The sequence below is a fragment of the Martes martes genome (assembly GCF_963455335.1).
Source record: "Martes martes genome assembly, chromosome: 11".
NCBI classification, from domain to species: domain Eukaryota; kingdom Metazoa; phylum Chordata; class Mammalia; order Carnivora; family Mustelidae; genus Martes; species Martes martes.
In genome coordinates, this window is record NC_137899.1 from 67,979,388 (window position 1) to 67,994,722 (window position 15,335).

The 15,335-nt window shown below is 42.3% G+C and overlaps 1 protein-coding gene across 1 annotated transcript in view; it reads right to left on the reverse strand.

Annotated features, from left to right (window-relative positions):
- Positions 1–15,335, reverse strand: part of ELMO1 (engulfment and cell motility 1) — a 524,906-nt gene that overhangs the window by 328,696 nt on the left and 180,875 nt on the right. Inside the window, exons 9-11 of the mRNA XM_080817991.1 lie at positions 14,516–14,615; positions 6,372–6,523; positions 4,190–4,268 (exon numbers count right to left, since the gene is read on the reverse strand). Of these exons, the coding sequence (XP_080674117.1) occupies positions 4,190–4,268; positions 6,372–6,523; positions 14,516–14,615 (331 nt within the window). The remainder of the gene's footprint in view (positions 1–4,189; positions 4,269–6,371; positions 6,524–14,515; positions 14,616–15,335) is intronic.

Sequence of the window (15,335 nt, forward strand, 5' to 3'; positions counted from 1 at the left end):
CCACGGTCGCCTTAGGGGCACAGAGACTGTCCTTTTCATCTTTGTGTTCCTGTGCCCAGAGCACTATGTCTAACACAGAGCAGACAGTAAATGTTTGGTGGAAAATCAAAGAGTAATTTCTACTACCCTCCTAAGGAACAGAGAAGCTTGGTCAGAGAGAAAATAGAAAAATCCTTGTGTACATCATGGATTTGTTGGTGTTCAATATTAGAAAACAGTCTGAGTAAACTTGAGGCTCCATGGAGAATATTTTATACCATCAAGATGATATAAAAGTATAGATAGATATAAATATGGATACAGAGATATTGACATGGAAAGATGTTCACAAAATCTTGTTTAGTTTTAAAAGCAGTAAAAAATAGCCGAACAGTGTGAGTAGTATGATTCCACCCAGTGAAGAAAGTTATGTAGGTAGAAGAGTCTTTGGCCAGAACAAACCAGGGCCACACAATGTGACTAACTGCGAGGGTTCTTTGCTTGGGGCATGCACGTAGAGGAGTCTTTCAAACTTCCTTCTTTGAATCTGTATTTTCTGATTTTACCACCAAATCTTTTAACTTGTAAAAAGGTTTTTTTAATAATGCTTATGAAAATCATAAATACCTGTAGAGAAATTCGGAAGGGACCTCACCAACATGCTTGCCATGAGAACAGTAATATAATGGCAAGGAGTTGTGAGGGAAAGGATCCATTTGCCCCATCTCTGCAAAACAAACACGCCTTCCCTTCATTTGTGCAGAAAAAGGGAGAATGTCCCACATCCAGGAGGCGGGGAAGCAGGGCATTCTGCTCCACCCCCTTTCCGGAAAGCCCCCAGTGGGCCTTGGCAAAGCAGGAAGTTCTACCCCAGCCCTCAACACACCCGTCCCTCTACAAACCCCACGCTCTCTCAGTAAGGCCCACTGAGTGAATGCAAAACAGAATTATCACTCCAGCCTGCCTGCCAAGTAAAAATATCCGACCATGGTGGTATTTTTCTTCAGTAAAAGCAGAAATAGGTGTTTCAAATCCATCCATCCAAATTCATTTCATACACTTTGAAAAATAAAGAAAAACCCAGATAAATGGAGTCCTACCAATGGTGCCTGGTCCAAAGTCGGGAAGAGAAGTTGAAACAAATGAAATTTTTTCACTGAAGTGGAATTTATCCAATGTCCTAAGGCTTTAAAAAAATAAACAAAGCTATTCCTGTAAATCCAATAAATAAATGTTTAGATTATGTTTTAATCTAATTGGAGTGAGAAAACGGGCTTGGTGTCTTTCAGGCTCCAGGGAGTTCTTCACTCAGCAAATACCAGAGAATTCTCTGGGTGACGCCTCCCGGACAATGGGGTGCTCCACAGAGAAGAGCCTAGGTGGGACTCTGAGTGGCTCCTTCCCTTACTTACTTCCCTTCCTGAACTCCCTCGGACTCTCAATTTCCACTTTTGAAAAGAGGCAAAATAAGGCTTTCTAGTGATAGAAGAATAAATTGAAATAAGGCACAAAGCACTGAACACTGAGCTTGGCACAAGGCAAACTCTCAGAGTATCATCACGGATGGCAGGCTTTGCTAAATGTTCCTCTTTACCCCCAAAATTCAAAATGTTTAATTTTCCACAAGAAAAGCTGGTAACAACACAGGATATAACCCACATGACACCCCCAGTTAGCATGGTCTTCTGCTTTGCAGGTTCCAGTAACCTTCAGAAAATAACATCAATCTTTTCTTCAGTATGAACTTGAAATCAGTTTTTTAGAGCCAGCTCTCGCTTAACTCACTGAAAAATATTTTTTTAAATTAAAAATCAAAATACTCCTTGACAAACAATAGGCACTGATTCATCTTTAATTCAACACAATTTAAAAAGTTCAAATTAATTTTCTGTGTTGTTGCTATTTTTTTTCAAAGGCTAAATTAGTGTCTAGATATGCGGCTGTATGATTACAGACACCCCATCTTTCTTAGTTGGATTGTTTTCCTAAATTGTCCAATGTTATTAGACTATCCTTTGTGATTTATTATCTTTACAGCAGTAGATTGCCAATCGGTGTCATCTCAGTCAGATATTTTCTAATTTCCAAAAAATAAATTTTGAGGAGCACCTGCGTGGCTCGGTGGGTTAAAGCCTCTGCCTTCAGCTCAGGTCATGATCCCGGGATGGAGCCCTGCATTGGGCTCTCTGCTTAGCAGGGAGCCTGCTTTCTCCTCTCTCTCTGCCTGCCTCTCTGGCTACTTGTGATCTCTCTCTGTCAAATAAATAAATAAAATCTTTAAAAAAAAATTTGATTCACAGAATCCAAACCTAATGTTATACTGATATGCCATTATGTTTCACGGGGATCGTTACTCTGGAGTCAGCACAGATTGGCATCTGGCTCTCGATTTCTCCATTGTCGTGAGAAACTAACTCAGTAGATTAACAGTAGTTCTTGGTGTAAGAGGCAGAGGCTAAGTGTACGTATCTTACTGATGTCTAGATCCAGGGATCCAAATCATAGCAACTGGGGTGGGCATGAGTTTTTGTTTCCTCTAATCCAAGCTCTTCATAGGCGAAAGAAAAAGCCCATGAGCTCAGACCAGATGGCAGCTACCGGTTCAGCCAGGTGTCCTTGGTCCGGCCAGCAGAAGAAGGGTCAAGCTTCTCCAGGGCTATGTCAGGAGTGCAAGCATATGAGCCTGCTGTCAGGCAGTTTGCTGGGCAGCTGGAAGTTATCATGAGGCCAGCATTTAGATTTAGATATAAAAAGAACAGACCCGGGGCGCCTGGGTAGCTCAATGGGTTAAGCCTCTGCCCTCAGCTCAGGTCATGATCTCAGGGTCCTGGGATCAAGCCCCGCATTAGGCTCTCTGCTCAGCAGGAGTCTGCTTCCCCCTCTCTCCCTACCTGCCACTTTGCCTGCTTATTCTCTCTCTCCGTGTCAAACAAATACATAAAAATCTTAAAAAAAAAAAAAAGAAGAAGAAGAAGAAGAAAAGAAAAGAACAGACCTACCCAGGCTTTGACCTGCAAAACCATACTTAAAAATCCAGCCTGGAGCATAAGGCTTAGGGAGGACCCGCACCTCCTGGCTCTGGCGGAGACACAACCCAATACACAGGAAACAATAAAGTCACTCCATTCGTGCAGACATAGCCCCAGGAATGAGCAAACAATTCTGAATGTAAAACAAACCAGAAACCCTCACATTTAGTCACTGAGGTTTAAAATCCTTGGCGATGATATAATAAAACAAAACAAAACAAAAAAAAAGGAATTCTTGAATGTTCAGGGTTCAGTAGCATGCTAGCTTCTAAATTCTTCTAAAAGGATTTAGTGGTAACTGTCACAGAGCTCCCAGTACACTTTCTACTGGTTGGAAGATCTCATATTTCCACCCAGTTTTTAAATGAAGTGAATTGTGTGACCAAGGTACACGGTCTATGCTATGTTGATAGAGAAAAAAAAAATGAACAGACTTTGAAGGGCAAGCTATATTCCAAGACACACAAAACTCCACTTCTTCTACACCTCCTCTACAAGGATCCTTTACCTCATTGCAGAAGAACCACAGAGCCACAGACAAAGGAAAGTATCAAAGGATGGGTTTCACATGGGTACATTTAAGGGTTTCCCTTCTCTTGTGTGCACAGAGAAAGGGAAATGGGTTGATCACTCCCATCCCCACATACAGATATGGACGACAGAAATATCATGGAGCAAAGAGCCTCCCTGACTTAGGAATAATTATCTCAACCAGGGGCTGCGAACTGTGTGGTCCTCCTCCTGTCCTTTCCATCTAAACTTCTGTGGGCAAATCGGGACACCTCTTGGGGTCTCAGTGTCTTTATCAGGAAAATAGGGACAATACCTCCCTTGCCCTAGGGAGCATTCAATGGCATGACAGAAGATCTCAGGGCTTCTACCTCTGCTGCCCCCAAAGCAGCAAGGTTTTCATCTTTTTATGTTTCGAGCTCCTATATGTTGGGTTTCCTCTGATGCAAGGGCTCTGCCTCTGGAACATTCCTAGCATTCTTCCTCAGACAAGGACTTGTGCATCTCCACCTACTTCCCACTGGATCTGTGAATGACTCCAGGCTGGCCAGCCAAGCTGCCCGCCAGTGGGGAGGCCCAAGGAGTCCCCAGGATGGGAAGGAGAGGGCACTCTCTGCCCCAAAATTTGCCAGCCCTGAGTACAGTCTTAGGACCAAAGAAATGCAACTTACCTGCCTTCTCTCATCGGGGGCCTTCAGGAATAGTGCATTAATCACTGCAATGGTATAGGTTTGGATTTCTTGATCTGTCCTGTAAAGACCCGGAACAATACAGAAAGTCAGAACAGGCTACCTCTGAGTCAGACCATGATAAGGGTCATGATCTCCCCCACAAAAAAAGATGAGAGAGAAAGGTATGGCCCAGAAAATGCAGTTGGCAACTGAGTGAGAACATATTTCAACCATCATAAGGAAGGACACACCGTTGTGTGGGGGGCATTACTATTACTAGCTTGATGATACACGGCTCAGCAGAGATCACGCAGGACTTCCAGGTGGTTAGCTGGCTCGCCCCTTTTTCTCTAATAGGCTTAAATACATGAACCCGGGGGCTGTACGTGTGGTTGTGAGGTTGGGGGGGGTGGCTGTGATTTTCTGTCTGATGCATGAAGTATATCTGGGACTGGACTTGGGTGTCCTTACACCCCTGGACTTATTATAAAGGAAACTGCTTTGTCTCCATGGCAATGCTAGTACATAGTCTAAAAATCTACTTCCAAATAGAAATGCTTTAATAACAAAAAGAACAAGTTTTTATTTGTGAAATTTGCAAAACTGCTTTTCACGGAAATGAAATCAGAAATTCCAAAGGAAGCAAAACTCTCATAGAAGCCACATGGTAAATGGTAAATAAGAAGGACCCAAGGCAGAAACAAGGAGCAGCCGGTGAGCTACATTCGGAGATCATTTCCGGAGAGGCCGAGTGTAGAACACAGTCTTCGGCGGGATGGGATCCAAACCCCAGTGCCCCGCAGGCTGGCTGTGTGGCCTTACACAAGGTCAGCCAAAACAGTTTCCTCATCTGGAACACTGGGGAAGAACACCCTTATTTTAAGGTGCTGCTTTTAGGGTAAAATGAGTTAAGGTATATAAAACCCTCAGCACGGCACTCGCCAGATTAGAAACTCTGCACACTAGCATAGCACACTGTGAACACACAAGTATGCCCTCGAGACTGAGAAAAAAGACACGGGCTGTAGAACTAATACATTTCACATTCAGGGAAATGTGAAACTGGTATTATTTCGAGAGCGGTTTCACACAAAAGCATCATTTTAGAGCATGGGCTCCTTTTCGCTAAGGCCACAATCCACAGCTTGTGTGACTTAAAATTTTACAATCTGTTCACCCACCCCACCCCCCAAATGAAGGCAACCTCTAACGCACTTCGGTAGGTTTGCCTTATAAACACAACAGCTAACATTTCTGGTACACGGAGCACTACTGACTGTTCCCGCGCATCCCCAGCCTGCATCCCCAACCCAAGCCAGGCTAATCAGTTTTCCTCCTGAGAACATGTAAATGCGACATGAGAGACCAGGGATGGCAGTTACTGGGAGCCAAGTCACACCGGTGCCGACCAGTGCACTAGAGGAAAGGCCTCTTGTGGCCGCTCCAAGGAGGAGCTTGGCTATTTAAGTCCTTCCTGGGGTCTATAAAGTCCCCCCGGATCCTTTCGATGAATTCCGTTTGTGTAAGTCACCTCACGGGGCTTGTTGCCTACGTGCAACTCCATATCCTTTAATTTATGAGAAGCACTGTACAGTGGCATCCTTCTCAGGGACAACCTTACTGATTGCCTGAGTGGAGAGAAGGGAAAGAGCCCCGAAGCCTGCAGCCTGCTAAGTGCCTTGTCTTCCAGCTCAAGCCTCTAGAGACAAAACACGTGCATTAAAAAGACACAAGAAGGTCACTGTAATCACCTTGAGCCTAAGAAGGAAGACTACCTTGAAAGATTCCTAATTATCTATGAAAATACTCATTATAGCAGACAAAACACTATTTTTAATGACAAAGGAAAGATGCTGTTGAGAACTTAAGACAGCAAATTGTCCTATGATGTTAAAAGTAAAATTCTACTGATATCAAAGGTGATTGCCTATGAAAAGCCAGGCACTGGGGACAGAAGGGTACCAAGAGCAGGCATGGGATCCCACCCCCGCAGTGGCGGGCCAGTCACTATGCCATCAGTGTGGTGGGGGATGGGTATGGTCCATGGTGTGGTTAGATGCCAAATGAAGATTCCTTTTCTACATATTTGATCAAACCAACCGAAAACCCTTCCCAAGGCTTTATGGCAGCTGTCTACCAGAATCACTTCCCCTTCCCACACAGGAGGCAACTGCATGCTTACCCCTGAAGATGTGGAATAAGTTGGCCGATAGTGATCTCCTGAGCCACCTTCTGGTAGAGGTCATGGCTGTTGAGCACCATTGACTCCAAAATGGCCAAGGATCGCTGCAGGATTGAGACGTCCATGCCTGACTTGTTGACAAAACTCGCTATCTGAAAAGCCAAGGAGGACACAATTGACCACCAGCAGTAAATAGAGCACAGAAGTACAGAAGGGAGTAAGTTGAGGAAATCGGGAGCTCACTCCAGAAACACCAGACACAGGATGAAAAGTATCTGGACTTACAGCAGAATTGTCAGAAACACATCAAGTCAGCGACAATTGCTTATATTACTACAAAGCACCCTTTATATCTTATTTCTTTAATTCAATAATGAGCAATTCAAAAAAGGAAATGCTTCAAGGAATTATTGTCTGGTTTTTCTGGGATTTTTCTGCCAGGTTTTAGCTTTCAGGGGCAGATGATTTCAACACATACGGTGTAAGGACTCCTGTTTTCTTTGAGGCAGTAATTTCAATATATACTAATAGCCATTCCCTTCCATTCCCAGGCTACTCCTTCACCCACACGATGCCTGATTTTTATGTTCAGATTATGACCCTGTTACATTCTTAAGGGACTCCCACAAATCACACTTGTCAACACAACGCAACTGGCAACTTCTCAGTCACTGGCTACTCTCCTTGTTATTCCACAATGAAACACTCTTTCCCTCTGTTCTTCCAATTTCTTATGGTTAAAATAAATTCCTCTCATCTCAAATTTAGCAAATAGGAACACACTTAAATTAGCAGTGCTAAAAGTTAAAATAATAGCTTAAGCACTAAAATACATTCCCTAAGGAATTAATCACGGAGGCTTCAAACATAATAAATCACAAAGTAAGAGGGAAGTAAAATAAGGGTTAGAATAATGGATCGCAGTAACCCAAACACATGGGTACCATAAAGGTTTTATTTTAGAGGCCTCATTAAAAGTTATTACTGTCTGTTGACAACTCACACTAAAGGGCTGTTATTACATCAACATAATGACTGCTTTCTTAAAAGCTAAATAATTTGGTTCCATGACAAATTGACATTTGCTCTCTTCCCCCCTCCCCACCCCCAGTGACTCTGATTTCTTCCTTCCTGCTATCCCATCAGGCCCCTTCTCATCCTCCTCCTCCCCACCCCCCATCTTTGGACAAGATAAAATGCAAAGGTGCCCATGGCAACTGCAGTTACCATCTCCACTAGTTTCTAGCTAACGACTCCCTGGTGGAAGTAGGGGTAGCTGACACAGACACCAACAGCCTCTCTGCCCCCAAATACATCTGGATCTCAGGGGTGGGAAATACATGACAGAAAGGAGTATAGTATAGCATAGCAATATGATTATATTCCAAAAAGCTATTATTTTATAACATAAAGTATAGGAAGAGTATGAGAATTTTAAGATTCTCAAAAGGCTGCTTGAGCTCCTTTCATGGCCAATAAACTTCTCCAATGTGTTTACTGTCCCTGGCAAGCCTTTGCCTTAATCCTCAAGATCTGCTCCCCTCTGTCCAATCTACCAAGCTAAGGCCATCTTTTTCTGACAAAAATCCAATTACCCTCGTCTTGAGCTCACGGTTTAACACTTTCTTTAGACTTGGGCTAAACAGAATGTTTAGCTCAACTAAGTTAGTTCCTCAACTTCCTCACCAACGACTCCTCCACCATTTTCCATGATCCCAGCACAGTTCTGGCACTTCTTAAAAAACGGAACTCACACAGAAGTTTGCTGACAATACTTCTGATTTTCTTAGCACTCATGTCGTCTTCCATGCTCCTTTTCTTGCCCCCATTCAGTCAAAGTGAATGTACTTTCAAGGATCCATAGTGAATCTTCTACCTGTCAGTCAACTATCAAACTCCCTCCCCGACCCTGCAGTCTTCACACCCTCTTCTCACTCATCCAAATAATATGTATTGACTGGCTGCCACAAACAGGCTTATACTGTCTTAGGATCTGGAAATAGAGACATGAGAAAAACCCACAGGATGTTGAACTTCAAGGACCTGATAGTCTAGCAAAGACAGATAAAAAGGCATTTACTGTGAAGTACATTAATTGCTTATTCTTGGCATCCAAAAGTATAATTCCATTCAGATATTCCAACAAAGCCTAAAATTAAAAGGTGTGAAAAACAATCTCACTGTCTTCTTAATCCTCCCTTCTCAATCATCACCTTTTTCCACGTTTGCCATAATCATTAGTGATTCATAGTCCCAGTCCCCAGTGTTCTGTTCCTGAGAACATATTTGGGATGTCTTCCCCTTTGGTACGCATTCAGGTGTACAAGCACGACACTGGCCCAGGGTCCAACTCATTCCTGGATCCCTAAGATAGCATCTTCCTCACCTTCTTCTCTGTTCAAGATTCCCCCCTAATACAATTTTACCCTCTACTTCCACAAATATTCTTTTGATACTATTTCCTTTCTCAAAATATATAACCAGAGGGGCACCTGGGTGGCTCAGTGGGTTAAGCCTCTGCCTTCGGCTCAGGTCATGATCTCAGGGTCCTGGGATGGAGCCCCATATCAGGCTCTCTGCTCAGTGGGGAGCCTGCTTCCTCCTCTCTCTCTCTGCCTGCCTCTCTGCCTACTTGTGATTTCTCTCTCTCTGTGTCAAAAAAAAAATATATATATATATATATGTATATATACATATATATATATATATATATATATATATATATATATATATATATATAACCAGAACCCTCAGTGTTTTCTGATACAAAGTACACCTTCTGCTAATGGGTTTTAAAGTTCTCTACAAATTCTTGGCAGTCATGTTCTCAAGGGGCTTGCTCAATGTTGGTAAAATAGTTCATGGTCTTTGCTTTATTTCAGGCATATTTGAATTCCACATACATATTCCATTTCCATTTGCCATTTCTATGTATTTCTCTCCCATACAACTAATCCCTTACCTTCATCAAAATATTCTTTAAAAATAATCTTTCCTATTAGCTCACCTCTTTTTTGATATATAGAACCTATCATGTCAACAATCCTAATGCAGGTTACAGAAGGAGCATTTTGTTGAACACAGCTGAGTACTTCCAGGCATGTAAATTATTAGAGACCTAAGTACAGTTCTGGGGCCAATACTAGCCACAGAAATTTTTTTTAAAGACTTATTTATTTATTTATTTATTTGTCAGAATGAGAAAGCACAACCGGGGGGTGGGGGGAGAGCGGCAGCCCGAAGGAGAAGCAGGCTCCCCACTGAGCAAGGAGCCCCACGCGGGACTCGATCCCAGCACCCTAGGATCATGACCTGAGTGGAAGACAGACGCTTAACTGACTGAGCCACCCAGGCTCCCCATTAGTGGCATTTTTAAACTAACTTCTATCTCTTGTCTTTACGTGTCAGTTGTTTTAGCTAGACGTTTAAATGACCCAATATTGTCATCGAATGAATACTAATAACCAAGGCATCTGCGCTGACAGAGTGAACATAACGACTGTGGATGGGCTTCTTATTAGTGCACGTACAAATCTGCCAAAAAACAAATGTTATTTTCTATATCTATTTCGAAAACCATGGATGTTAGTATAGTTATAGAGCATTAAAGATTTTGGGGTTAAATTTCAATTTCTCTTGTCCCCCTCCACGTCACCCCCCAAAAAAATCAATAATGACTTTCTTTGTCTTTCTATTATTCCTGGCTCCATGACACACTTTTGGCTGATGCAGGTGACCCCAGCTAAGAGGAACACAGCTGCATGAAAGTAAGTCTGTACCACAAGAAAGAAGAGGGAAGAAGAGCTAGCAATAATGATATATACTACCTCTGCATGTTTCCAGACATTTAAAAATGTTACCTAAATAAGCTAGAGGAGTATTTGCATGGCTTCTACGAAGCCCAGGGGCATCACAGTGCATGAATCAATGACACAAACTATTAAAAGCACATAAACTCTTCTTAGAATAACTTAGAATGAGCTCTTAAAATTCTTCCACGCTATCCAAAGTAGAAAGACCATAGAGAACATGCAGCTCCATTGCCATATTTTAAAATTATCCGGACAGCGGCCCATAAATCTCTCAAGTATTGTTTTTTTTTTTTTAAGATTTTATTTATTTATTTGACAGAGAGGGATCACAAGTAGGCAGAGAGGCAGGCAGAGAGGGGCGGGGGGAAGCAGGCTCCCCACTGAGCAGAGAGCCCGATGTGGGGCTCGATCCCAGAACCCCGAGATCACGACCTGAGCCAAAGGCAGAGGCTTAACCCACTGAGCCACCCAGGTGTCCCAATCTCTTGAGTTTTTAAGAGGTAAAAATTACTGGGTCTCTACACTGAACTGGCTGGTTATTTATCCAGGCACAGAGAACACTGTGGAGTGAACTAAGCCCTCCCGCAGGACTAAGGTTGCAAGAGTATTTGTAGGAAACCCTCCTTCCAAGAAAAGGCCCTGGTGTTATACTTGGCTAGGGAAAACCAAATCATAATACAGAAAGTTCCAGTTTTTTGGTGTTGCTTCATTTTGTTTTGTTTTGTTTTGTTTTGTTTTTCTTTCTTCTCCATACCTTCCAACCCTCTCCTGAAGCAGCAAGTCTTTAAAACGCAACATTAGATCCTGGCATCAAGGAATCCCATGTTTCAAAATGTTTATGAAACAATGTCATTTATTATAGACAAAGTTCGTAAACTAGAACCTAGATCTGCACAGAAGAAAACAGACAGTAAGGAAGAAGACGGGGCTGGCAGGGAAAAAATATTTCTCCAAAGTGGTATGAATTTGGCATTAATAGGAAGCCAAGTCTGGACCACAGAGATAAGCATCTCTTGTCCGTGCATTTCCTAGTTGAGTTTTGTCGAGATAAAGCTCCATTTAAAAGACAGTTGCCTGCCTACAATTCCTGGGTTGTCTAAGTGCTGAATTTGAACCAGCTAATGAATTAAAAAAAAAAAAAAGTTAAGCTTACAAAAACTATCAATCACAAAGTCATTATCTAATGACTATTTTTCAGATTCACATAAGGGACTGAGATCTAAGTAGCAATGCAAAGGAAAGAGAATGACCAGGAACGAGAACACGAGATTCACTAAATGTATTGCCTTTCGAGAAAATATTTAATTTTTTATTTAAACCACCAAGACTGCTAGTCTTTGCTTCCTTGGATTTTTTTTTAAATTTAATTTCAGTGAGTGAAAACCATTTTCTTAAGTAGTCAGATATTAAATTATTGTCATTCTTCTTAATCCCTTCTCACATCATTTAACAAAAGACAGTTTTGTAATTTCTTTCCACTCATGACTGATACTTGACTTGAAATATATTTAAATACAATGTCACTATATTCCTTTGCTTCTTCAAGTGTTAGGGCTTAAAAAAACGCTTCCAAAACAAATTTCATTCACTCATTTCACAGAAATGTATTAACGTCTTACTCTGTGCCGGGCCCCAAGGATAAAATCATGTGGAAAGCTGTGGTTCCAGCCTCCTGGGACTCATGGTCTAGTGGGAGCCAGTAAAAAGAACAAAGAATCCACAGAATGTGGTAAGTGTTAGCACAAGGGCACACAAGATCCAAGGAGAATGGAGAGCGGAAGAAATCTCTTAACTCCATACCAGTGGGGTCGGGGAGGGCTGAACAGAGGTGATGCTGGTTTAACAAGTCTTCAGGAGTTACTTTTGCCACCACTTGAAAGCACAGGTGCATGACATGGGGAAGGAGCCCTTAACCATGGGATCGATGACACTCCACTCCCTATGCCATCACTTAACGTCCCCAAGCCACTGACTACATCCTCGCCTCCTGGCCAGGAGTAGCAAGACAGCCTGTTCAGTTCTGGAAAAGACTGCTGTGAGATCAAAAGAGATATTGTGGATGGGGGCACGTGGGTGGCTCAGTCCGTGAAGCCTCTGCCTTCAGCTCAGGTCATGATTCCAGGGTCCTGGGATCAAGTCGCACATCGGGCTCCCTGCTCAGCAGAGAGCCTGCTTCTCCCTCTCCCACTCCCCCCTGCTGTGCTCTCTCATCTCTTCCTATGTCAAATAAATAAATAAAATCTTTTAAAAGAGAGCTATACCGCGGATGAAAGCACAACACAACATTAAGGAATCCTCATTCAAGACAGCATTGTTTTCAGAGCAAAAGAGGCTCTAACAACAGACAAGCGAGGCAATTTATATGTAGGAAAGAAAGTCCTGCCGTAAATCCAGAATGAGTTAAAATTTTTGTTAAGTATAAAAAATCCACAAAGCCCAGTATCTTCAGATTTGAACTTACTTCTCTAGATCTTTTTGCCTAGAAGGACAGAACTCCGAAATTTGTTATTTGCATTTATAATGCACAGCTTCCATTTCCTTGACTTTCTCATCTAGATTTGTTTCTTTTCTCTTCAGCAATTCGTACCACTGACTAATACAGGCAAAAAGAGGCCTTCTTTTCTAGTGTTTCCCATTAATCATCTCCTTTGGCTTGATGCCCTTACAGAAGGAAAGAGAATGCAGAGGTCTGTTGAGAAGGCCCTGGGTTCCCATCAGCACTCGTCTGAAATGCACACGCAACACATGCAAGCATCAGATCTATGGGGCTTCCATTCCCAACACCTCACTCAGCTGACTAGGGCTCTCCTGTGCCCTTCAGTTCAAGGCAGTACGTCTTTCAAGATACGGATTAATTTCAAAAGGAGAAGGAGTAACTTCACGACGAGGGGACCCAGAAGATTCCACCTCAACCACATAATCAAGGTCAACGTCACCATTACTAATGTCTATCGACATCACGTACCCCAGTACAATGTGCTGACAAGGACAAAATATCACTTTTCTGGTATTCTTGCCAAAAATGCACCACCTTAATTTAACCATCGGGTATCAAACAAATCCAAACTGAAGGACATTCTACAAAATAACTGGCTGGTACTCTTCAAAACTGTCAAAGTCATAAAAGACCAGGGAAAATGGAGGAACTATCGGATTGGAAGACACTAAGGAGGCATGACAACTAAACGCAATGTGGGATCCTGGATCAGGTCCTTAACCAGACAAAGGACATTATTAGAAAAAATGGCAAAGCCAAAATAAAAATGGTAATGGTATCGCACCACTGTTCACTGTACCATCATTATGCAAAATGTTAACCTAGGGGAAACTGGATAAAGGGCATATGGAAACATTCTGTATTATTTTGTACAACTTTTCTCTAAGTCTACATGATTTCAACATAAAAGGTTTAAAAATCTCAAGTGGCTCTTCTGGATTTTTGACTTTCCAGCTTTTGCACAGATTCTCTGAAAGTCTTTATTTTAAAAACTCTTCCAAGAAATCTATACTTATAAAATAAATTAATGAATTCCAAACATCTCTTTACTGTCAATACAATAGGAAGAAAAATGCCAATACTCTTATAAATCATTTCACAATTACAGAGAGAAGAAAAATAAGCTAATAAATAATAATGATCCATGATCCAATGCCATATTTGGGAGTTATCAAGGCAGAACTACTTACTTGTTGTTCAAAGACTGTAAACAGAATTATAAGTTTGCAAATGCATCTTAACACAACACAACTGCAGGGAATGGTGGGAGCTTGTCCCACACCAAGTCCACTTTTCCAGCCCTTTATTAGCTCCCTCCTAAAGAAGGAGGCTCCGATCCCAGAGACTTTATTGCACTGTGATTACAAGTAAGTGAGATCAACCTAAGAAGATGAACCCAAGCACACCCCCTTCTCTTACACTCCTGCTTTAAACTCACGGATGTAAGAGATCAATATACTCTGCCTCTTTCCCGCTCCCTGAATACCTCACTGAGGGCAGAAGGTTTAAGAAGAACAGAAGGAACTCTGCTTAGGTTTTGAAAACAACCAAGTCCTGGACAGGGAATCCACAGGAATCCACTGCGGGTGTTAACAATATGACACCTTGATTTCCCTTGACTGTGGGTTCTCACGTCCCAGCCTTTATGATCCTGGTGGGGGGACAATGTCATCTCCACATAGGAGTTAGGTGCCCAGACCCCCATATTCATTATACTCTCAACAACCACACCTACCTTTAACACAAAGAAACCAAAGGACACAATGACACAGTATTCTCCAAAGCAGAGCAACATGAAAGTAATTGAAGCCTTAGAAAAGCACAGTCTGCATTACCTTCTTAATAAATGCCACTGAAAACGTATCCCAGGACACTATTCCATGGTCCATCAGCTCAACAAAGGCCGTCAGGGTGAAGGACAGCATGTCTCCAAAGCTGGAAAACACAAAGAGGATTAATGGAGACGGGCCAAGAGCTGAGCCCAAGGACAGGCACAGAAGTGAGAAAGCTTTAGAAAAGAGAATACAACAGAATTGTGAAAGATCACTGAGATAAATAGCTGGGCTATAGGAAACTTCATCAAAAATGTGAGTCAAGGGGCGCCTGGGTGGCTTAGTGGGTTAAGCCTCTGCCTTCGGCTCAGGTCATGGTGCCAGGGTCCTGGGTTCGAGCCCTGCATGGGGGCTCTCTGCTCAGCAGGGAGTCTGCTTCCCCCTCCCTCTCTGCCTGCCTCTCTGCCTACTTGTGGCCTCTCTCTGTCAAATAAATGAATAAAATCTTAAAAAAAAAAAGTGATTTAAAGGGAAGGAGGCTGGTGGGCTTTACAAAGAAAGTCAGGGCCTCAGTGGCACAGAACTGAACTCCTACTGACTCTCACTCTGATAAGCTATGCCTCACTGGGCTATTCCCTAATATCTCTGAGCCTCTGTCTTCCCAGTTAAAAAACTGAAGAGTGACACCTGTTTAACACAGGACTGTTTGTACTGTACTTAATAACATATGTAGCATGTAAGTATTCAGTGAAAGATAGCTTAAAGCTTCTCAGCCAAGAGAGGGCAATGTGCTTCTTTTATTATTCATGGGTAGCTAATAATCAGAAATAATTCTAGTAAGAGTATTAGCACTTTGCAGAGGACTTGAGCAGTCTATATATAT